Genomic DNA, 25,498 nt, shown 5'->3' with positions numbered 1-25,498 from the left:
GGACTGGTGAAATTTTCAAAATGACATAAGTCTAAGATATGTGGGAACATAATACCACAAGAAAGAAAAACTGTCATCCATAAGTGAATGTTCCTGCTACTGCATGTAGGTATATCTTAGTTACTAGTGTTTCTATATAAATATAATTTAAGTTTTAGTGAAAAGTAGAATTTAGAAATTCCAGGAGATATATTTCCCCTAGAAATTCCAGGACAATTTCATTACAGAATTCTAATTTACAAAACACTTCAGTAAAAAATAATATTTCTATTTGAAATGCTGTACAATGACATCAATATTTCTTAATTAACACCTTCCACTCATGAATCAATAGAATGAAAACTAATTTGAAAGACTGTCTTAGTAACCAGCCCCGTTTAAATAATATAATGTCCATTTTGACTATGTACAGTTTTGTTTTTGTCTTTTTGTTAAAGTACTCTGTACCCCCAACATAGGGCTTGAAGTCACAACCCCGAGATCAAGCATTGCATGCTCTAACGACTGAACCAGCCAGGTGACCTCGGCTATGTATAATTTTAATTTATTCTTTAAAACTTCCAATTATTACCACTTAAAATATTTCTTTGGCAGCTAAGCCATTATAAGTGTAAAAAAAAAAACCCAGGAAGAAGTCTACTTTGTTAATAAATGAAATGTTTGATGTAAGGCTATGTTATTTCTGGAGACATTTATGTTTACATTCAGTTGAAAACCATTATAATTCATTATAATTATTGCAGAATTAAATAACACCATTTAAACTACAGGCTAATTTCCTCTACTGCCACAGCTAATCACAATTACTTCTTTTTTTTAATTGAAAAAAAATTTTTTAATGTTTATTTATTTTTGAGGGAAAGAGAGAGAGATAGCACAAGCAGGGAAAGGGGAGAGAGAGAGGGAGACACAGAATCTGAAGCAGGCTCCAGGCTCTGAGCTGTCAGCCCAGAGCCCAACGTGGGACTCGAACCCACAAACTGTGAGATCATGACCTGAGCCAAGGCTGGATGCTTAACCAACTGAGCCACCCAGGCGCTCCCACAATTACTTCTTAAGCTTTGTCTACACTTGCCTAAAAGTGTTACACCTTCAGTGGTTTTTCAAAGACTGAACTCCTTTGTATTCCACAGGTAGAGTCTGTATCACTGTCTTCAGAGATGGACGACTCTGCAGCCTTGAACAAATTTGAATGTCTCAAGGACATTCGGTACTTTTTAAAGAAGAAAAGTAACCACAATGACAAGCCGTTGCCTCTCCTATTCTACCTGACAAAGTCTACAGGCATGTGATCGCTTATATTTGGTCTGACCTTTAGGGAAAACCGAAATCTACTTCCAAAATGAAATTACTTTTACTTTCTAGATTACACTAGGGGAGAAAAAAAAGATTTCCAGACCCAATTTTAAGACATCTCCTTTTATATAAAATTCTTAAAACAATATTGTTTTCCACTTATTATATTAAAATTTAAATCAAAAGGTACAAACTTCTAGTTATAAGTAAATATAAATCCTCAGGATATAACATATAGCATGGTGACTATAGTTAATAAAACTGTTTGTATGTATTTGAAGGTTGCCAAGAGGGTGGATCTTAAAAGTTCTCACCACAGGAAAATTTGTAACTATATGTGGCGATGGACTTTAACTAGACTTCCTTAGTCATTGTGCAATATATGCCAATATCTCATCAATATGTTGCACATCACAACCAATATAATGTTATATGCCAATTATATATAAAATATATATACACACCATGAAGCACCTACAGGCAAGAAGTGATTCTGAAAAGTTTAGAATGCAGCAAAAAGTGGGGGATTTATGGGATGGACATATCTATTTAGACCATTTGTGACTATTTGCTACAACCAGTACGCAGAAGTTAGCAAGTGGTTAGGAGGGAAGGAAGCCTGCACAATTTGTAGGCAGTCTCAGGGTCATTCGTGTTTCTTTGGTCACCAGGCTGCCTGACCAAGGGCATTAGCTTTCAGAGGCCATGGACTGGCAGCAGAGAGGTCTCCCCTAGTTTACACATAATGCAATGACCACCTCTCACCATTTAGGACTTGTCTTCCACAGAAAACACTTGTGGTCTGCTCATTTCTGTACTTGTGCAATGCTGTATAATGCTTGAGCCTCACAGGTCTGCAGATGTCCGTCTATGTATCACTGTTACACTGCAATACGGGAGGTGAGGGGGTTGAACTAAATGGGTTCTGTTACCAGACTGCCTGGGGTCCAGATTCTGCTTCTATGACATCCTGGAATATAGGTGCTGTGGGATTGTGGCAGTGCTTATATATATCAAAGGACTGTTGTGAGAAACAAAATAATACATGTAAAGCATTCAGCATGGGGCCCTGTAAGTACTCAGTGATGTTGCTTGTTAAAATTGATGATCACATTTGTCTCAGATCAGTGTTTTCCAAAAGTGGGTCCCAAGCCTAGTTTCAGAGGCAGTATTTTACATCATGATCTAGGATACACACACTTATATATTAATACTACAAACACTGGGCCTGCTTATATAGTCCTTACTATATATGGATTGGGCAGTGCAGAGTCAGGATTTGAACCCAAGGGTCCTGTTAATGTAGTGCTTTTAACCACTATGCTCCTTGTGGCCTTGTATTTGCCACATGTGGGAGAACCAAAAATTTCGTTAATCAAGCTCCTACTCAGAGGGACGCATAGTGAGAATTCCTATTCTACTACTACATATTCCATTTCATTTTTTAAAAATGCTGATTCTAGGGGCGCCTGGGTGGCTCAGTCGGTTGAGTGCCCGACTTCGGCTCAGGTTATGATCTCGCGGTCCGTGAGTTCAAGCCTCGCGTCGGGCTCTGTGCTGACAGCTCAGAGCCTGGAGCCTGCTTCCAATTCTGTGTCTCCCTCTCTCTCTGCCCCTCCCCCGTTCATGCTCTGTCTCTCTCTGTCTCAAAAATAAATAAACATTAAAAAAAATTTTTTTTTAGTAAAAAAAATAAAAATGCTGATTCTAACCTTTTAAATCAATTTCATGACTTATGACACATGATTTGAAAAATACTGTAAGTGTTATATGAAAAATTTTTGGAAACACTAGTAATAAAAAAGTTAAATGAGTATATGTATCTCATCTTAGAGGCTTCACCATGTTATTGTGCATTGTAAATCTCAAAAAAACAAAGGATTATATGGAACATTTCCTAAGTGTATTCAAGCATCCTTAAGTGATGCTCTAGGCATTCCTTGAGGCAGGGGTGCTCATTTATCAGATTTATGGGAATTTTAAGGGGGAATGGTTGTGCGTCACTGTCTACGTCCTACCTCTCTCCAAATGTCCCTCCCCTGGAAAAATTTAAAAGTGCAGAAACTGACTTTTTTTTTTTAATTTTAGAGACAGCCAGAGAGCCAGAGCCAGAGTGCATGCACAGCAGAGGAGGCAGAGGCAGAGGGAGAAGGAAAGGGAGAGGGGAGTGGGAGGAAGGGGGGGGGAGGGGGGAGAGAGGGAGAGGGGGGGAGAGAGAGAGATGGCTCCACACTCAGCGCAGAGCCCGATGTGGGGCTGGACTTCATGACCCTGGATCATGACCTGAGCAGAAACCAAAAGTCAACAGACTGAGCCACCCAGGCACCCCTAGAAACTGACTTTAAGAATAAGTGATTCTATAATGTGCAAGAGAGCAAATTTAAGCAAGTTCAAGAACACAGACACATGGGGCCAAGCATCTAAACAACTCTGGGTGATGCTTTTTTTGTGGCTACCAAATATCTGTAAATTAAAAAGGGAAACTTTTTTTTTTTTTAGAGTGGAATGGAAACACATCCTTTAGAGTAGATGCTAGTGTTTTTTGTAATAACAGGATGACAGAGTGAAATCTTATTTCCTGGTTCTATCACTGCTTATTTCCACTTTCTTCTAAAGAATAATCACCATCAAATGTTATCTCTACAGGAAACAGGTAAAGAGAATTCAGAGCTGGACTATCCAGTATGATAGCCACTAGCCCCGTGTGGCTATTCAAATAAAGTTAAATAAAAATTAAAATTGAGTTCCTCAATAGCACTAGACACATTTCAAGTGCTCAATAGCCACATGTAGCTCGTGGCTAGCACCTTGGACAAATTATGGAACATTTCCATCACTACAGAAAGTTTTATGGGACAGTACTGATATAGAGAAAGACCATTTACAGATGCTTAAAGAAAACTATTCATTTCTTATTTGGGAAAAGAGTTCTAAGCCCTACTCAGCAGAGGTGGCTTGACTTAAACCACTGTGGGATTAAATTTGAAGGCTACTGCCCGAAGATTCTGTTATTATCTCAAAATACCATTCCAACGGGCCTAAAATCTCTTTGCATTAAGACTTTCCATTGCTGCAAGTTATCTTTTAAAATCCAAACGTGACAGGAAATGCTGTTTGGTGACAGCAACGACTTGTTAAAGTGCTACTAACTCATAAGCGAGTTTGAAAGTACTTAGAGCAGTTTATGAAAAACCATAAAGACACACAGCACCGTCCAATCCAGGAAGAAAAGTCTGCAGTTACAATAAGTAGGGATGCACTTCTGTTGTTACCCTTAGGATAAGGAAAATATGTATTACATACCTGAGTCTGTTCCTAGACTTTTCATGAATTTAGACCCAGATTTGGTAATGGTCTTTGTATCTCATTTTGAGAACTTTAGTACATATCTTATTTGAGCCTCACAGAACCTAATTACCACTGGAGTGTGGATTCTGAGTGCTATAGATCCTTCTGGTGAAGGGGAAGACTGAGAGGTAATACATTATCTTGTCAGTGTCTGTCTTGCTTAATTGGTTACTGAAATGATCCCTAGTGGCCAGATTATAGTGAAAGCAAATGGCTAAAATTGCAGGGGCCAGCTAGCTTTTCCTCTTTCATGACTGCGGGCTGCCCTATTAATCTGGCCATTATACTGCAGAGGTGTGCTTGGGTCACAGGGGAAACAAAGCAGGGGTGCAGACAAGAGTGTAAAGCAAAGTGCTGTCCCTGTTGGTGATCACAAAGCAGATAAAATGAGTATAAAAAACAACAACCACCCTGCAAGGTCATTGTAAGCATGATTGTGGTCGTTCTAGGACAAAGACTAAACATTAGGCATTATTATGTTCATACAAAAAATTATTCCACAGAGCAAACTATCTCCTCCACAAAGCAATCTGTGAAAGGCATTTGATGAGAAATACGTAAGTTAAACAATTGCTATAAAGACACCAACATCAGTTTAAATAATCCAAACAAATTGCCTATGGCTAAAGGCAGATGTAATAAACATGCACTTTCCAAATCCTTTAATATGTTTGTTCAATGTCATAACATCTACCAACCAGTTATTAATGGTAGCAAATTTTCTTTATCCTTTTATTTACCATGTCCAGTTTTTGAGCTTCCAAGTTGGAGAGCTTGCAAAACATTTATTAAATAATGTATAAATAAAGGATACACCATTAAAATTCCTGTGCTTATGCCTTGAAGATTAAACTCACATTTCTAGTTAAGAGATGACAGCTATAGCTAATCTTAGAAACATGGTGTCTCTAGGACACATAGAAAAAAAAGTTTCGGATTTAATGCATGAGCGCTAAGACAAAAATTCTTTGATCTGCAAATATCACATATATGAGCCTAACAATTTTTCCTTGAAAACTTTAAGTAGGTCAACTTATTAACTGCTACCATGGAGTTTATATATTCACATTCGCCTATCTTTATGATGAACTGCAGCCCAGAATGGAGTTACAGCCCTGCACTATAAAAAACTTGCCTTTGATTCGAGCAGAGAAATGAAGAAGCAGAAACTAATATTACCATTTGGCTTTGTTATGTTGTAATGGATCCAATACTTTTTTTTTTTTTAACATATCATTATATTTGGTTCTCAGACAAGACCTCGCATGTAGTAAGTAAGAGGGAATGGGATCACTCGAGGAGAGGCTTCCATCCCAACTGGGCTATGTTCTCCCATTTGCAGTCAAAATCCTGGCTCAGCCATGAAAGACGGTCTGGCCGGAATAAACCTGACAAAAAAATCAGTGGAGCGTTTGTGATATAATAAAGTGTTCTGGAGGGAAGAGTGGACAGAGAACTGGGATGGGTAGAGAAAAAGGGAATATGTAATTTAAAATGGGAAAAACACTCTTCTTCTCGATTTGATTCATTTATGGAGGAGGAAACCACTAAATAAGGTCTTTCTCCATAATCCAAAGCTAATCACTTTTTTTATTGCAATGGATGACCAAACGGCCTCGGTAACCACCCCCCGCCCCACCGCTGCCTCCGCGAAGAAACCGAAAACCCCATTTCTTTCCAAGTGTGCACCCCGGAGAGGAAAGCCAGACTGTGCATTTAGAGTGGAGGGCGGTGCACAGGGCAAAGCAAGTTAGTGCCTTCTTCCCGGCTACCTCGCTCCCCGAGCCAGCCTGACTTGGCTAACGGTAAAGTGAACAGCGAATGGCAGAGAGACCCGGGGGCCAAATTTAGGGTCGCTTCTGACCAGAGTCCTCCCGACAACAAAAGGCCTGGGGTTCCGAAGGGGGCGGCGGGTGGGGACACCTGTCAAAGGACGGGACGGAACCGCAGCCGGCGGGCGGCGCAGGGGCTCGGCGGACAGCACTGCGGCGGCGGCGGCAGGGACCGAGGCGCGTCGGCTCCGCGCTCGCGCGCGGGGGAGAGCCGGCGGGGACCACGCGACGCCGCCGGACACTCGCGTCTCGCCCGCGGGGGCTCGGGCGGGCGGCTCCGCGCCCGGGGCGCTCCCGGAGGGGGCCCGAGCCGAGCAGGGCCCCCGCGGCCGGGAGGACACCGCCGCCCGAGCCCCGCTGCAGCGCCCGCCGCTCCCGGGCTCCGCCTCCGGGCTGAGCGCGGAGCCGGGCCCGACGCCCCCACTGGCTGCCCGGCGGCCCGGGCGGAGGAGGGGGCGCCGCGGGCGCCGCGCCTACCTGCTCCGGTGCGGCGGGGCCGCGGTCGCCTCGCGGGGCCGTGACCTGCGGCGGAGGCAGCGGCGGCGGCAGCGGCGGCGAGGAGGGCGCTTCCTTCAGGAAGGGGTGGGATCTGCTCGGCCGCCCGCCCCCGCCCGCCCGCTGCGCCGCGGCCCGCCCCCGACTTATTCTGGGGTCCCCGCCGCGAGGCTTCCCACTGAGAGCGGAGTCCCCCACACCCCCGCCCCCGCGCCTCTGGCTGCCGCCGCCCTTCGGCTCCCCTAATAGTTACCCGGGACTGGAGCTGCGTGTGGACGGCCGGACCGCTTCTTTCCAAAGCCTTTGTGGACGCGTTTGCCTGGCGCTCCTCACCCAACAAAAGGAAGGGCAGAATCTGGGATCCTCCGCCTGGTGGTTATTTATTCTTGACCTCTTGCAACCTTCTGGCTGGCTCCCTCCTGTCTACACACCTAGGGTTTTTGCACAAAGCAGCTAAAATTCATTTTCATATCCACTGGCTGAATGTAGTTCTCCGCCACTCTGCGCTCTCCCGCGGTTTTCTTTCAGCGTAAAGAACAAACACCGGGCCAACTTCTGACCCTTGCAAGGAACAGTGGACTCCAAGGCCTCCCTCCCAGCGCCAGCTTGCTCTCTTCTTCCCGGTGTCTCGTCTGCGTCTGTTATAAAACTGTATTCATCGGCATTTTAATAGTTTCCCCACCTCAGACTTCAACCTACCAGTGGTACCCTGTCAGTGACCTCCAGAAGAAGCGTGGATCAATGCCATTTTTATCGCACGCTCACCGTTAATTTCTATTCCAAACGCAGCTTTGCGGAGCTCCCACAATAGGACCTCCTTTATCAACCTGCCTTAGGAGGACTGCCATTCTTTTGGGGGGACCCCCCCTTACCACGCCCGTCTTTTCATCTGTTGTTGCCTCTCAAAGCACACGGTTCAAATTCTCCAACATTCCTTGCAACTCTTGCAATCCTTGCTTACCTATGTGTACATTGATTTATTGTTACTGTTTTCTCTTGGCTGTTGGACTGTGAGCTTCTTGAGGCCAGGGACCTTACCTTAACTAAGGAGAGTGTTATCTCTCCATCTTGTTAAAACAGCAAAAACAAAAACTGAAGTCTCATCTAGAAGCCCTTGAGAGTATGTGCTACATTTTTTCTGGGGTTAGCCTATGTGTATTTTTCTGAGGAGAGTAGCTGTATCTTTCATCAGACTCTCAAAGTGATCTGTGAGTCCTCATAGTTAAGAGTTGCCTGAGTCCTGGGGCACCTGGGTGGCTCGGTTGGTTGAGTGGCAGGCTTCAGCTCAAGTCATGATCTCCCGGTTGGTGAGTTCCAGCCCCACATCCGGCTCACTGCTGTCAGAGCCCGCTTTGGATCCTCTGCCCCCCTCTCTCTACCCCTCCCTCACTTGCACTCTCCCCCTCCCAAATAAATAATTATTTAAAAAAAGAATTGCCTGAGTCCCATCCATGAATGAACCCCAGCTCTGATGTGAGAACCTCCCCACTCCATCCCCTCTATGCCACACATTTCTGTCTACAGTACCTGGAGGAACCCTCTAGCCAGACCTTCTTCCAGTCCATTTTTAAAAAACTTCTGGATCCATCCAAACAATTGGTGGTCCCTCTCAACAGTGTCTGCACATCAGAATCACCAGTGAAGGCTTTAAAAAAGACAAGTGCTTGATTCCACCTCAGATACACACATCAGAACCTGGGGAGGCGGGGAGGGCTGGGAGGGGAGAGGCATGGGTATTTTTACAAAGAGCCATGGGTGATTCTGACCTGCCCATGACTAAAGTCACTGCCTTTCCTGGAAAAAGGGTCCCCAATTTATAAAATATCCTCACTTTTCCTTTCCTCCATGGAAAGATTGAGAAATCTTGCACTATGTTTAATTTATTTGAACATTTTCATTTTCACTTCAAGCCAGGCCCACTTTTGCTTAAGAAACTAACTGGAATTTGTGAGGATAGCAGGCTCAGTGCCATTTGTCAACAGCACTAAATCACTGCCACCTTCATCTCCACAATGTCCATCCAGATAAACCCAAAGCATGAAATAAATTGTATTCCTGACAGTGATATTGACAGCTGAAATATTATGTTAAAATACTGGCCGTGAAGGAGAGCTGGGTGCTATAAGCAGATCTGTTAACGTCATGAGAGTTTTAGTGAAGCTTCGAGGGAACGGATGACAAACAAAACATAAGTTTACCTATGCTTTTATCTTTCTTTTATTGCTTTTGGAATCCTACCCATTAAAATTTGTTCTCTGTGTACTCAATATGACCTTCGATGTTTTAAATCATGTATGGGTGTAAGATCGAAATACTTTCCTAGAACTGGTTGTCTTTTTAAAAAATGTATAGAAAGATTCATCCTGTATTCTTAAATGATTTGTTGACAGTGTTCCAAAATGCTTCAGGCTTTGAGGAAAGGGCTTAAGTACAGAACAAACAGGGCTTAAGGTCTGGTGATAGATGCCAACTATAAACTCCATGGGGGTAGGATGGAGATCAATACACAGAGACATAATCGCTCCACAGCACCATGATTTTGACACCATGCTGCTCCAGCAAATCTGCTGACCAAACAGGTGAACAGCACAGGTGTCCATCTATCTGAGTAGGGGTGATGGTTTTTCTGATAGAAAAGAACTTGTTAGCTGGCTGAAACCACAACAAAACATTTAGGATTATGAAGAAATTCTATATTTTGCTCATTTCCTCTCTCTTAGGAAGCCAATTTGTTGTTGTTTATGATTCAAATCACTTCCCTCATTCAGTTGGAAAAAGGGACTGGAAGCACAATTTATAAATAACGCTGCCAGGGTGGTGGGATCCTTGCTGCTGGTTGAATTGCAATATATCGTGTTAGAATAAACATCTCTGTATAACAAAGTTATTGCCAACCCTTCTCCAACCAGCGATAATTCAAGTAATCTCTGAGAAACAATAGAATCATGCAAAGTTTGTTGAAATGGCATTTGATCTTTTCCAACGTCTACCTAGTAAAGAAACTTTACAGGGGTAATTAGAGAATGAGAATACATTTGGTAACAGGATGTTAAATTGGAGCTATTATTTCATTTCCATTTTGACAGAGGACCCAGATAATATCTGTCAACCCCTCTCACATTCCAAGCAGGTGCAGGACCGCTATGTAGGACTTGCAAAGGGGTATTTCCTTAATGTCTCACTTACCTGGAAAATGTGAAAAGGTTGAGGTGGACGCTGGTGAGAGTGCTTGGATCAGAGAAGGGTTTCCGTAGAGGAATTGAAGGTATTCTAAGAGATCCCTCCTATGTACCCCCAGGGGCATGTTGGAGGGAGCTCTTCTCTCACCTTAAGTCTGGTGAGAGGTACTTCAGGCAGACCTCTTGGAGAGCTTAGGACACGCGTTCCCTGCAGTTTGGGGAACTGCCATGGGCTGGTGTCTGCCTAATGCTTGAGAAATCTTAAAGGGCCAGAGTTGGCAAGAGGGATCTGAACACGGGGTAGAGGCCACGGTAGGGGAAGTCATTACTCCCAAGGAAGACAAGTCTAAGAGAGTGAGGCAGACAGTGTGGGCGGGACTTTGATCCTACCCATGAGGATTGCCTAGAAAGGCAGAGATCTCGGCAGAAAGAACCCAGAGGTTTGTCTCCAGATGGCCAGGGCCCAGAGGAAGAATCTGAGGCAACCAGTCACAGGCAAAATGAACTTGCTTGTGTCAAGGAAATGGGTGTTGAGAGATGCCTCTGCAGGATGGTAATGGTGAGAGTGGTTCTGACAAACCTATAAAACTGCCCACAAAAGAAAGTATCAGTTGGAAACATCTGCCATTGCTGGAGAAGCTATGCCAGTTAAAGCCCCCCCCCCCCCCCCAAGGCCTTTCTGCCTCCTTGGCTCTCTCTCTTCCCTGCTTTAACCCTGGAGGATTAGGCAGCTTCATGAGAGAAAAGGAGGGGAGAAGACCCAGGATGGGAGAAACACAGAAGAAACCTACTATTACTCCGCTTTGCCACTGAAGCGTGGAGTTTTTTTATTATGACACTGTACCAGACATGTTAATTACTGATATAAGACTGTATTTTTGACTAAAATAAATCAGAAACGCTTTTTATTATTTGAGCGTGACCCCAAAAGTCATAAGGCTTACACATTAATTCATCCAAGGGCAGGAGAAACATGCAGCCCCACAGAGCAGGTTTGAACAGCATGATGGAGGAGACTAAGGCTGTTTTCTGATTATACCATGAGTCCTGCTGGGTCAACATATCAGTGGTACATTCAGATATATTGCATTCCACCTCACACCTTATACCTTAAAGCTTCCGGGGCGCCTGGGTGGCTCAGTCGGTTGAGCGTCCGACTTCGGCTCAGGTCATGATCTCATGGTTTGTGAGTTGGAGCCCCGCATTGGGCTCTGTGCTGACAGCTCAGAGCCTGGAGCCTGCTTCTGCTTCTGTGTCTGCCTCTCTCTCTGCCCCTAACCCACTCGCATTCTGTCTCTGTCTCTCTCAAAAAAAAATTAATAAATAAACATTAAAAAAATTAAAAAAAAAAAACTTCTGAGGATGTCTTATTTTGGCATCTTACCTAAACTACAAACAAGTGACATGTGTCAAGAAATTCCTTCACATGTATATACATTATAACTTAAGCTTTCCAACAAGAAAGTTAGAAGTGAAGATACTAAATTAAAACATCCAAATGGGGGCCGCCTGGGTGGCTCAGTCAGTTAAGACTCTTGGTTACGGCTTGGGTCATGATCTCATGGTTTCGTGAGTTCGAGCCCCACATCTGGCTCTGTGCTGACAGTGCAGAGCCTGCTTAGGATTCTCTGTCTCCTTCTCTCTCTGCTCCCCTCCCCCACTCACACTGTCTCTGTCTCTCTCAAAATAAATAAATAAATGTTAAACATTTTTAATAACCCCCCCCATCCAAATGGATCTAAATGTTGCTTTGACTTTCTATTAAATAGTTGTCTGCCACACATCCCTCACCTCTATCTAAATGGCTAGAATTAGATAAAAGGCATCTCTCAGTCAGAAAAGTCGACGTTTTGAAAGGCTACAGTCACGTGCAGCACGTCCTAGATCAAGGACATATTAATTTTTCAGAGTTTGCTCCACCAGGCCAGCGGCCTCAAACCAGCGTATCTGTAGTGCCCTGGAGTGATAAAGGAGAAAGATTTCCAACACATAGACTAACACATACAGGGGTGCCTTCCTGTGGGGGCTGACATGTGGCTGCTTGATATGATCACCTTGGTGACGGTTTCCATATGATGTACTTGGCAACCGTGGGAATCCCCAAGCACTTCTCTGTATTCTCTTGAGTGCTAGGCAGCATCATCTCATTCCCGTCCTCCAGTGGGAGAGCAGAGTTGCCAAGAGGTCTGTGACTGGTGCTCAGAGGGAAAGCCTCCAATAAACACCAGATTCTGTGTTCTGAAATTCACTGCGACCCCGTTTTCCCTCTGTGAACTAAGACACTGTGCTTTGTAGCAAGAGAATAAGCCAGACAGTGTGAACAGTTTTGATTTCGCTCAATCCCTTCTCTTTTAGACCTTTTGCCAACATGCATTAAGTGTATAGAAGCCATTCATTATTTATGTGATAAAAAAATACTTTCTAAATCAGAGGGCTACAGATTAATCATTTTATAGCATGATATTCTTTTGTTGCAAATGACTGTTTTGAGGAATTTCGATGATTCTTAGTCAGTCTTCTAAGTTCTACCCAAGAAATGTGGCTTCAGCTCTAGAGTTGTCTTGCTCCACTCTGCTGCCTGCCCCTTAGCTGCCCCACCCTCTACCCTCAGACCTTGTCATGATCAGTAACTAGAGTTAACATGGCGCAGAGTAGGTGGCCTGCTGGATGCTGCTTCCGTGCTTGTGAACTATTTTAAATATCACCCCTGGATACAGGCTCAATTTCCCTTCACCAAAAAAAAATAAAAATAAAAAAAATTTTTTAAAAAGTATCTTTTTCTCTTCTACAATTCTTTCTTGCTCTCTCCCCACTCTTAGAATATGAAAGTTTGCATTCTGTTTCCAAGCTTAACTCTACCAGTTGTTATTCTTATTTCTGTCCTTTCCCAAGACTCTCTCTTAAAGGTATCTAATCCTCCCTTCTCAAGTGCCTATTAAACATGGGCATATTTCCTCCATCCTAAAAACGCCTTCCATAGGGGCGCCTGGGTGGCTCAGTCAGTTGAGTGTTGGACTCTTGATTTCAGCTCTGATCGTGATCCCAGGGTCGTGGGATCAAGCCCTGCGTTGGGCTCTGTGCTGACAGCATGGAGCCTGCTTGGGATTCTCTCTCTCTCTCTCTCTCTCTCTCACTCGCTCCTCCTCCCCCCTCTCTCTCTATCTATCTCAAGACAACAACAACAACAGCAACAACACCTTCCATAGATCTTGCTTTCTCAGTCAAATTCCTATTTCATTACTTTCTTTCCCTTTAATGAGAAATTTCTCAAAAACATTGTGTTCACTTGCTATTTCCATGTTAGTCTGGTCTTTGATGAACTCTTAGCCCCCAGAAATCTGGAATCCACACCCTCTGTTGAAAATGCTCCCTTGTAGATGCACAAAGGAATGACCTTCCAGGCACCAAGAGCCACTGACTGCTGTACAAACCCCTGCTTCATCTCCTTGTCCTTTTTGAAACTAGCTGGTCCTTCCCTTCCTGGCATGTCCTCAAAATCCCCTGGATTTCCTTCTTCCTCTCTGACTACTTCCTCACATATTCATTCTTCCACAGAAACGCCCATATGGAAATGTGGTCTTCAATATCCTGCCCTTGGTCTTGTCTCTTCTTGCACTGTGTAATTTTACCTCTTTCCAGATGACTCCCCCAAAGCACTCATCTATCATGGGTCTCTATCTGATGAGCCAGTCAATACTTCCAACTCAAAGCTGGTCTAGGAACATCTCCTTATTTGTAGACCAGCCTGGAATCTTCAATTAGCAACAACTCGTTTTCTCTTCGAGTGATCTCATCTTCACCTAGTAACTAAGTTCTATTTCTTGCTCTACAAGAAATCTACAAGATTTTACGAAATCTTAGGAATCTGTTTCCTTTTCATTTCTACTGCTTTTGGGCAAGACCTCATCACCTCCAGCAAACCCAATTACCTTATTTCCTCCTTCTGCTTCCACTCTCTCTCCTACTCCAATTCCCTTTCTCCCTGCTTCCCAAGATCTTTTAAAATAGTTTAATTTTATTCTTTTATTTCACTTCTTTTTGATACATGATCCTATATACCCAATTAAAAAGTGAAAAGAATCCACATTTGTATAAAGAAAAAGTTAATCACCTCCCATTGTCTCCAACCTCTTTCTTCCTACTCCCCAATGTTAACAGCTCAGTATATAGCTTTTGGAAATTTTTTCATGCTCATGCAAACATATTTTCACATTTTTAACCTAAAAATGGAGTCATAGTATATATATTACTTTAGAACTCTCTTCTTATTTAAAAGTGTATCAAGGTCATCTCTCCAAGTCAATAGATATAAAGCTAACTCACTTAAAAAAGAAATCACAGCTTTATTGAGATATCATTCACATACCATATAATTCATCCATTTGAAGTGAACAATTCAATGATTTTTAGTATATACACAGAGTTATGCACCCATTACCATAATTAATTATACAACATTTTCATCACTTCAAAAAGAAACCTCATACCCGTTATCAGTCATTCCCTACTTTTCCCCAACACCTCTTCCAGCCCCTTACCATTACTAACCTACTTTCTGTCTCCATGGATTTGTCCATTCTGGATATTTTATACAAATGGAATCATATAATATGTGGTCTCTGGTATCTAGATTCCTTCACTTAGCACGTTTTCACCCACATAGCATCTATCAGTACTTAATTCATTTTTTTTAGTCAAATAATATTCCAATGAATGGATGTACTACATTTTATTTAACCATTCATCTGTTGATAGACATTTGGATTATTTCTACCTTTTGGCTATTATAAATACTTCTGCTATGAACATTCATGTATAAGTTTTTTTAGAGATTTTGTTTTTAAGTAATCTCTACACCCAACATGGGGTAGATCAAGAGTTGAGCGCTCTGTGGACTGAACCAGCCAAGTGCCCTTCATGTATAAGTTTTTAAAATGTAGATATATTTTTAAATTTCTCTTGGGTACACACCTAAGAGTGAAATTTTGGGTCATGGTAACTATATTTAACCTTCTGAGGAACTGCCAGACCACATTTCAAAGTGGCTATACCATTTCACATGACCACCAGTGGTGTGTGAGGGTCCCCATTTCTTTACATTCCCACCAGTGCTTGTTATTGTGTTTATTTTAAAAATTGTTTTTAAAATTATAGCCATGCAGCCAGTCTAATTGCTCTGATTGGACTGCTAGTACAAAGTTGAATAGAAGTGGCAAGGGCAGACATCCTTATCTTGCTCCTAATCTTAAGGGGAAAGCATTTAGTACTCCACCATTGAACATGACGTTGCTGTGAGTTTTGTAGCTGGCCGCTATCAGGTTGAGAATGTTGCCTTCTATTCTAGTTTGTTAAGTGCTTTTGTCATGAAGGGATGTTGGATTTTGTTCAATCTTTCTTCTCTGTCTATTGAGATACTCATATAATTTTTGTCCTTTATTCTATTAATATGACATATTATATTAATTGAGTTTGGGGGTATCTTGCTTGCTGGCACAAATCTCACTTGGTCATGGTAGATAGTTCTTTGAATATATTGCTGGATTCATTTTGCTAGAATATTGTTGAAGATTTTTGCATATATTCATAAGAAGAGATCCTGGTCAGCAGTTATCTTTTCTTGTGATGTCTTTGTCTGGTTTTGGTATCAAGGACCAATATTGGCCTCAAAAACTGAGTGGAGCTAAGTTATTTTTTCTAACAGTTTATAAAATATTAGTAAGTATTTCATGATTTGGGTGTATCACAATTTACTTAACCAAAGCCTTATTTATAAATATTTAGTGTGTTTCAATTTTTTTTTTTGCCTCCATTAACAATGTTTTGGGGAACCTGGCTGGCTCAGTCAGAGAGCATGTGACTCTTGATCTTGGGGTTGTAAATTCAAGCCACATGTTGGCATAGAGATTACTTAAATAAATAAACTTAGAAAATAATGTGTTGGATATATATGCTTATGTACTTATGCTTTCATTCCCGAAAGAAAATCCTAAATGTGAAATTTCTGATTCAAAATGTATGTACACTTACCCTAAATAGGGCGCCTGGGTGGCTCTGTTGGTTAAGTGTACAACTTTGGCTCAGGTCATGATTTCACACTTCATGAGTTTGAGGCCCTCACTGAGCTTCGTGCTGACAGTGAGGAGTCTGCTTGGCATTCTCTCTCTCCCTCTCTCTCTCTGCCCCTCCACCACTCTCTCTCTCTCTCAAAACAAATAAACTTAAATAAATAAATAAATAAATAAATAAATATTAATTTATAGATATTTCCAGATATATTTCCAAAAAGGTTGTAATGATATGGACCCGCCATCAATGTATGAAAATATCAGCTTCTCTACATTCCACCAAATACTGAATGTTATCACTGTTTCAAAATATTTTAAAGTTGCCAATTTTATGCTTTCTTTTCATTTTCCTCCTTGATATTTTTCTGTTATGTAATTTTTAAGAAGTCTTCATACATTAAGGATAATAATGCCTTTTCTCTTACATATCTAACATTTTCCTCCTGTTTATCACTTTTCTTTTGACTTTGGTTTTGATGTTTTTAACATTAAAATATTTTTAATTTTTTTTAAGTTCAAATATTCCTCTTCTTTCTTCCTAAGGTCAAAGAGAAATAGTTGATCTTTTAAAAAATTCCTTCCTTCCTTCTTTCTTTTTCTTTAAAAAATTTTTTGGGGCGCCTGGGTGGCTCAGTCGGTTGAGCGTCCGACTTCGGCTCAGGTCACGATCTCACGGTTCGTGAGTTCGAGCCCCGCGTCGGGCTCTGGGCTGATGGCTCAGAGCCTGGAGCCTGCTTCTGACTCTGTGTCTCCCTCTCTCTCTGCCCCTTCCCCATTCATGCTCTGTCTCTCTCTGTCTCAAAAATAAAATAAACATTAAAAAAAAATTAAAAAAAAATTTTTATATTTATTTATTTTTGAGAGAGAAAGACAGAGCATGAGCAGGGAAGGGGCAGAGAGAGAAGGAAGACACAGAATCTGAAGCAGGCTACCCAAAACCATAAAATACCTAGGAATAAATCTAACCAAAGAGGTGAAAAAATCTATACACTGAAAACTATAGAAAGCTTATGAAAGAAATTGAAGAAGACACACACAAAAAAATGGAAAAAGATTCCATGCTCCTGGGTAGAAAGAACAAATATTGTTAAAATATTGATACTACCCAAAGCAATCTACATATTCAATGCAATCCCTATCAAAGTAACACCAGCATTCTTCACAGAGCTAGAACAAATAATCCTAAAATTTGTATGGAACCAGATAAGACCCTGAATAGCCAAAGCAGTCTTGAAAAATAAAAGCAAAGCAGGAGGAATCACAATCCTGGACTTTAAGATGTATTACAAAGCTGTAATCTTCAAGACAGTATGCTACTGGCACAAGAACAGACACTCAGATCAATGGAACAGAATAGAGAACCCAGAAATGGACCCACAAACGTATGGCCAACTAATCTTTGACAGAGCAGGAAAGAATATCCAATTGAGTAAAGACAGTCTCTTCAGCAAATGGTTCTGGTAAAACTGGACAGTGACATGCAGAAGAATGATCCTGGACCACTTTCTTGCACCATACACAAAAATAAACTCAAAATGCATGAAAGACCTAAATGTAAGGCAGGAAGCCATCAAAATCCTCAAGGAGAAAGGAAAAAAACCTTTTTGATCTTGGCCACAGCAACTTCTTACTCAACACGTCTCTGGAGGCAAGGGAAACAAAAGTAAAAATGAACTACTGGGACCTCATCAAAATAAAAAGCTTCTGCACAGCAAAGGAAACAATCAGCAAAACTAAAAGGCAACCGATAGAATGGGAGAAGATATTTGCAAACGACACATCCGATCAAGGGTCAGTATCCAAAATCTATAAAGAACTTATCAAACTCAACACCCAAAAAGCAAATAATCCAGTGGAGAAATGGGCCAAAGACATGAATAGACACTTCTCCAAAGAAAACATCCAGATGGCCAACTGACACATGAAAAAATGTTCAACATCACTCATCATCAGGGAAATACAAATCAAAACCACCATGAGATACCACCTTAACATTAACAACTCAGGCAACAACAGATGTTGGCAAAGATGCGGAGAAAGAGGGTCTCTTTTGCATTGTTGGTAGGAATACAAGCTGGTGCAGCCACTCTGGAAAATAGTATGGCTATTTTCCATACTATGTATGGAATAGTAAGGTTCCTCAAAAAACTAAAAATAGAACTACCCTACGACCCAGCACTTGTCCTACTAGGTATTTATCCAAGGGATACAGGTGTGCTGTTTTGAAGGGACATATGCACCCCAATGTTTATATCAGCACTATCAACAATAGCCAAAGTATAGAAAGAGCCCAAATGTTCATTGATGGATGAATGGATAAAGAAGAGGTGGTATATATACACAATGGAGTATTACACAGCAATCAAAAAGAATGAAATCTTGCCATTTGCAACTACATGGGTGGAACTGGAGGGTATTATGCTAAGTGAAATTAGTCAGTCAGAGAAAGACAAATATCATATGACTTCACTCATATGTGGACTTTAAGAGACAAAACAGATGAACATAAGAGAAGGGAAACAAAAATAATATAAAAACAGGGAGGGGGACAAAGCATAAGAGACTCATAAATATGGAGAACAAACAGAGGGTTACTGGAGGGGGTGTGGGAGGGGGGAATGGGCTAAATAGGTAAGGGGCTTTAAGGAGTCTACTCCTGAAATCATTGTTGCACTATACGCTAACTAATTTGGATGTAAATTTAAAAAATTAAAAAAAAAAAAATCTGAAGCAGGCTCCAGGCTCTGAGCTGTTAGCACAGAGCCTAACGTAGGGCTCAAACTCACTAACTGTGAGATCATGACCTGAGCCAAAGTCTGGACGTTTAACCAACTGAACTACCCAGGCACCCCTCTTTTTCTTATAGGTTTTTATAGTTTATAAGTTTCCAGTTTCACTTGGAAAGTTCTCTTCCAATCCAAGTTTACACATTTTCCCAACTTTCTGTTAATGTTTGTATTGTTTTACTTTTTTACTTTTAAATCTCTGACACATTTGAAATTTTTTATTTATGTTGCAAGGTAAGGGTTGAATTTGGTCTCCTTCCAGTTTAATTGATAATTATGACAGTGCTTTTAATTAAATAAGCCATCATCAAATTACCACCTTTGTCACGGACTAATTTTTTTTTAATTTAAAAAATGTTTTTTAATGTTTATTTTTCTTTTTTTTTATTTTTAAAACAAATTTTTTTTCCATGTTTATTTATTTTTGGGACAGAGAGAGACAGAGCATGAACGGGGGAGGGGCAGAGAGAGAGGGAGACACAGAATCGGAAACAGGCTCCAGGCTCTGAGCCATCAGCCCAGAGCCCGACGCGGGGCTCGAACTCACGGACGGCGAGATCGTGACCTGGCTGAAGTCGGACGCTTAACCGACTGCGCCACCCAGGCGCCCCTAATGTTTATTTTTGAGAGAAAGAGAGAGAGAGAGAGAGAGAGAGAGAGAGAGACAGAGCGTGAGCAGGAGAGGGGCAGAGAGAGAGGGAGACACAGAATCCAAAGCAGGGTCCAGGCTCCAAGCTGTTCACACAGAGCCTGACTCGGGGCTTGAACCCACAAACCGTGAGATCACGACCTGAGCTGAAGTCTGAGGCTTAACCAACTGAGCTACCCAGGCACCCCTGTCATGGACTAATTTTAATGTCACCTTGGATTTATTTCTGGGTTCTTTGTGCCAATACCGTTGCACTTTGATAATTTTAATAAAGTCAGGCAAATTGTCCCATGCCATTCCTTTTCACAAATTTCTTCCCTACTCTTAGACATTTATTTTGTTATAGTACAGTGAACGTTATTGGTTGCCTTCTCAGCTTTCCAAATACCCTTTCCTACTGGCCAGTAGCCATAATTGGGTGGACGGATCCACTCTTAGCCATAGAGGTGGCCTCGATTGGCCTAAGCCAATCAGTTTAATCCTATTTCTCTGGCTCTGGCTCAAGAATGTGTGCATGGGGGAGTGAGACCTAAATTGGTCTAATCAGAATGAAATTTTGCATTTTTCATTAAAGGCTGAGAGAAATAGCAAATAGCTCTGGTGGCAACAATCTTGCAACCATGAGACAGGCCAGTCTGAACATGATGCCAACACAACCACCAAAGTCCCTTTTGTAAGTTCATTGGAATCAGGTTTTCTGTTACTCCCAATGGAAAACCCCCTAACTGATACACATATGGGCTTTTCAAAAATTTTTCTTTCTAAAATCTAACATGAAAATGATCTTCCACTGTCCCACTTCCATCTTTCCACTGGGTACAAAACTAGATTATAGCCCTCTAGCATGGCCTTTAGGGCTTGCTGCAGTCTGATTCTATCCACTTCCCAGCCTAATTTCCCATTACATTGTCCCTCCCCCCAACCCATCACCTAAATCCACCTCAAATGCATCTCCCCATCCCCGTTCCCCTACAGGCATTCTCACATGTTCAGCCTTCTATTAAAGTTGTGTACAGGGGCACCTGGGTGACTCAGTTGGCTAAGTGTCTGTCTTCAGGTTGGTGAGTTCAAGCCCCACATGGGGCTCACTGCTGTCAGTACAGAGCCCACTTCAGACCCTCTGTGCCCCTCTCTTTCTCTGCTCCTCCCCCACTCTCTCTCCCTCTCAAAAATAAATAAACATAAAAAAATAAAGTTGTGGGGCGCCTGGGTGGCTGAGTCGGTTAAGCATCCAACTTCCGCTCAGGTCACGATCTCATGGCTGGTAAGTTTGAGCCCCGCATAGGGGTCTGTGCTGACAGCTCGGAGCCTGGAGCCCGCTTCAGATTCTGTGTGTGTGTGTCTCTCTCTCTCTGCCCCTCCCCGGCTCATGTCTTGTTTCTGTCTCTCTCTCCTTCAAAATAAATAAACATTAAAAAGTTAAAAAAAATAAAGTTGTGTATAGATTTTGACATACAATTCTCCAAACGTGTATCGAATGCTTACTCCTATGGAAATGGCCTATGCAAAGTGCTGGGGACACAGCATGAGTTACAGAAAAATGCTGCCTTCAAGGACTTACTGTGTGGTGGGGCAGTCAGACTCATAACCAGAGGGCTTCAACGTGGTGTGGTGAACACTCTTATAGTCAGCTATACAATGCCTTGTATATGGTAATGGTGAATCAGCATTTGTGAAACAGAATTGGATTTAAGGCCGTGTTAACACAAGCATATCCACAAAGATACATCAGTGCATTTGAAGGAACAAAACTACCGTGCAGAAAAATAAAGTAAACACATGAAATGAATAAGAACTTTTAACAAAGTATAGTCATCTATAACTCTTGTGAAGTCTTTGTCTGGTTTTGGCATCAGGGTAATACTGCCCTCAGAAAAGGTGAGTTGAGCTAAGTTGTTTTTTAAACAACTTTATAACATTCCATGAATTGCCAGTACAACCCTCCCTTTCTCCACACACACACACACACACACACACCTTGGGGCTGTGGCGGGCCCCGTGCTTCTGAAGATGAAGTGAGATGAATAGAACCAATTGATCCGAAGAAAGAAGTGAGTTCCAGACACATACACTCAGACTAGAGCTGGGGCCAGTGAAAAGAGGGCTTCTGCTTTGTTCACCTTAGTACCTCAGTCACCTTAGATACCCCAGTAGAGGGGCGCCTGGGTGGCTCAGTCCATTAAGCGTCTGACTCTTGATTTTGTAAGTTCGAGCCCCACTTAGGGCTCGGCGCTGACAGTGCAGAAACTGCTTGGGATTCTCTCTTGCTCTTCTTTCTCTGCCCCTACCCTGCTTACTCTCTCTCTCTCTCTCTCTCAAAATAAATAATAAACAAACTTTAGATACCCAGTACCCTTGCACACATCTTGACACACAGGACAAGTGTTCAATTACTGCTCACTGAATTGTAAAACCCTCCTATCTCCTCCCACCCACCCCACCCCCTTAAAAAGCTGGGACTGGCCCCTTGCTAACAAAGTCCTCTCTTATCTCCAGGCTCTTTGTTACCTTCTCCCACATCTCTTTCCAACCTTTCCTCTTTAAAGACTGCGTCCACCTTCGTTCAAACCACAGTGTCCTGTGAAAGAAGGTGAGCGGGGCCTGTCAGTACAAGATCTGATCCACCCTGGAATTCCAAACTCTCCTGGGGCCTGCCTGTCTCCTAGGACAAAATTAGTAACAAATCTCAGACTGTTCATTTCTGAACAGGTTCCTGAGAACCAGGCCTTGCAGTCTCAGACCACAGCCCCCAATGCGTGAGTCTGCCCAATCTTTACCTGCTGCTCAGCACTGCATATACACACTTTATTAGCTTCCTCACCTTTTGCTCCTTCAAATGCACTAATTGAAAGGTAGGCGTCCAACACTACCGCCTGACAATCTCAGTCCCTGGTCTCTGCAGATCCCATCTCCACAATGCCAGCTGCCCAGTCTCCCTTCATACAGTGCTTCCAAACCCACAGAGTTCTGAGCTTCCAAGAGGCAGGCTGACCAGATCTTTCCCCTGGGGGTGCTGGCTGGGCCTCTCCTCTGCTGCCCTTTGCTAACAGTCTCTGTCACTCTAGATCAGTATTTGAAAGTAACAAAACAATCCTTGTTTTAAAGCTGTCTTCAACGTTTCGCTGGCTCAGTCTGCTCTCCCCCTACTTGTGGGTTCGTGAGACTAGGTTTAAGTTCAGGATTCACAAGCACAACTTGGCAAGAGGCCATCTTCCATTATAAATAGGCATGACAGGCCCCCAAGTGCTGGGTGAGAAGGAGGCCCCTGCGGGAGTGGAGTCAATTCAATTAAACTCCACCCAGCAACCTCCTGTCAGGGAACATACAACTCAGGGAACAGTACAAGTCGGTTCTTATGCCATCAGCTGGTTGTGTCACCTTGGGCTAGCCAAATTCTCCGGGTCTCTGCTGTAAATTAAAGTTTTGGACCTTAGATGATCTAACTCTCACAGACTGTGATTTTAGATATAGGGTCACGCATCACACATGCAGTATGGAGCTGATGCAAGTCACTGTGATATCCCCTGTCCTTTTCTATTAACAGATTTACACAGACAAACCTGATTAAAAATCAAGAGCAGTCTTGGGCGGTTAATTAAATCTTCTAACACTAAAAGGGGAGGGAATATCACTGTCACCAAACAACCATCGACTGTCCTTGGTGGCAGTGGTGGGGGAGGGTTCTGGCCTTGGTTTAGCTGCAATTGGTGGGGCCACGGTGGCCTTCTCCCCAACCATTGCTGTTGCCATCCCATGGAGCTACCCCTAAACCAGCCTCGTGGTAGTTTAAGAAGACTCCTGCCCCCTCCTCATTCCCAAAGTTTGCAGACTAGAGCAATGGAACCAATTTCTTATTCTGTAAGAGCAGCTCTATTCATATTTCTGTTGTATACACAGGCATGTGTCTGCGTAATACTTGAAAGAAAATGTTAATTAATGCAATCTCCCCTTTATCTTATGGAATTCTTCCTTATTTGCCCCATTTAAGACAGTTGCTCTTTCTCTGCTCTGTCTCACCACCTTGTTTATTTCCTTCACAACACTTATTACAATCTATAATGATCTTCTTTACTTATTAACTTATTTATTATTGGTTTCTCCCATAAGAATCTACTCTCAGCAAGGTCATGAAGCAGTCTATCTTGTTCATAGTTTTATCTAAGTGTCTAGCTCGCTACCCGGTGCATATTAAATATTCAATAAATATTTGTGGAATAAGAGGCATGCCACAATAACACATTTTCATGTAACCACACACATACATAAAAAAATCACTCATCAGTGCTTACTACATGTCAGGCATTGTGCTAAGCACTTTACATGGATCAACTCATTTAGATCTCATATAACTGTATGAAGTAGGTGTTATTATTATTTTTAAATGTTTATTTATTTATTTAAAGAGAGAGAGAGACAGAGTGTGAGCAGGGGAGGGGCAGAGAGAAAGGGAGACACAGAATCCAAAGCAGGCTTCAGGCTCTGAGCTGTTAGCACAGAGCCTGATGCAGGACTTGAGCCCATGAATGGTGAGATCATGACCTGAGTAGAAGTTGGACGCTTAATCTACCGAGCCACCCAGGTGCCCCAAGTAGGTGTTATTATCCCCAGTTTACAGTGAAGTCAACAGGGGCACAGAGTGGATAATTAACTCACCTAAGGTCACACAGTGAGCTGGGTGGGGCTGGAACTGAATCCCAGCAGTCTCTCCAGAGTCTGTGCTCTTAACCATTATGCTATAAAAACTCTGAACAAATAATACAGTATTTAGCACATTTGGAGTCTCTTGGTGTGGCAGACACTCTTGGCACCTCACTCGATATATATCTCAACCCTCCCCGCCTTTTTCTGGCCAACTTCTTTATGGTTCAGAAAGGCAACGTGGCCAACCCTAGCACTAAGCCAATCTTGATAACTTCATGTCCATTTAGTATTTACACATCCTCAACCTTTTTTCCATATAGGGAGCATGCGACCTGCTTCTGCCCAATGAGAGACCAGAAGAAGTCAATTGGGGGATCTCCTCTTAAAAAAATTTTTTTAAATTTTTTAATGTTTATTTATTTCTGAGACAGAGAGAGACAGAACATTAGTGGGGGAGGGGCAGAGAGAGAGGGAGACACAGAATCTGAAGCAGGCTCCAGGCTCTGAGCTGTCAGCACAGAGCCTGACGCGGGGCTCGAACTCACAAACTGTGAGATCATGACCTGAGCTGAAGTCGGTCGCTCAACTGACTGAGCCACCCAGGCACCCCCCAATTTTTTTTTAATGTTTATTTTTGAGAGAGAGAGAGAGAGAGAGGGAGACAGAGCACGAGTGGGGGATGGATAGGGAGAGAGGGAGACACAGAATCTGAAGCAGGGTTCAGGCTCCGAGCTGTCAGCACAGAGCCCGACATAGGGCTCGAACTCAGAAACCGTGAGATCATGACCTAAGCCGAAGTTGGACGCTTGACTGAGTCACCCAGGTGCCCTGAGGGATCCCCTCTTAAAATGAGACTGGCAGCAGCTAAGAACTCACTGATGCCATTTTTCTTCTTGTTGTGTATGTGGAGTTGCAAAGGCCATGTTGGGACCATGAGAGAGGATGAACATGAGGACAAAATGCCGACATGCTCAGGATGGTAAACTAAAAACGCAATAAAAACATGAGTCTGATGACATTGTGTTGCTGCTGAACCAAGCTGGGAATCACCTTCTTTCTGACCTCTCATTATAAGAGATAATTAAGTATCTGTATGTAAATGTTTTTTTAAACAGGTTTATTGAGGTACAATTTAATTTAGGCACATGAAGTACACCCACGTATACAGTTTTAGTAGGTTTGCAGAGTTGTGCCATCACCACTACAA

General features: G+C 42.5%; 2 protein-coding genes across 3 annotated transcripts in view; both read right to left on the bottom strand.

The window, feature by feature from the left end:
* Window positions 1-7,443, bottom strand: part of TMEM150C (transmembrane protein 150C) — a 78,127-nt gene extending 70,684 nt beyond the window's left edge. Inside the window, exon 1 of one of the 2 annotated variants that reach the window (XM_047856896.1) lies at window positions 7,225-7,443. The gene's annotated coding sequence lies outside the window, so the exon portion shown is untranslated. Of the gene's footprint in view, window positions 1-6,953; window positions 7,101-7,224 lie in introns of those variants that run through there. The other variant, XM_047856895.1, reaches the window with a different exon arrangement.
* On the bottom strand, window positions 6,492-10,275 carry LOC125164845 (translation initiation factor IF-2-like). Its single transcript, XM_047857599.1, has 2 exons — window positions 10,158-10,275; window positions 6,492-7,213 (listed from the first exon to the last, which is right to left on the bottom strand). Exons 1-2 carry the CDS (start codon window positions 10,273-10,275, stop codon window positions 6,492-6,494), a joined length of 840 nt encoding a protein of 279 aa, XP_047713555.1.
* Between the last annotated feature and the right edge of the window lie 15,223 nt (window positions 10,276-25,498).

This window comes from Prionailurus viverrinus, chromosome B1 (assembly GCF_022837055.1).
Source record: "Prionailurus viverrinus isolate Anna chromosome B1, UM_Priviv_1.0, whole genome shotgun sequence".
Classification (NCBI taxonomy): Eukaryota; Metazoa; Chordata; class Mammalia; order Carnivora; family Felidae; genus Prionailurus; species Prionailurus viverrinus.
This window is presented reverse-complemented; position numbering and strand designations above follow the sequence as displayed.

Coding starts and splice junctions, on each gene's coding strand:
- LOC125164845 (XM_047857599.1), bottom strand. CDS start 10,275: ATGCCCCTGGGGGTACATAGGAGGGATCTCTTAGAATACCTTCAATTC. Junction 7,214..10,157: donor AACCTTTTCACATTTTCCAG/GTAAGTGAGACA, acceptor GGTAACTATTAG/GGGAGCCGAAGGGCGGCGGC.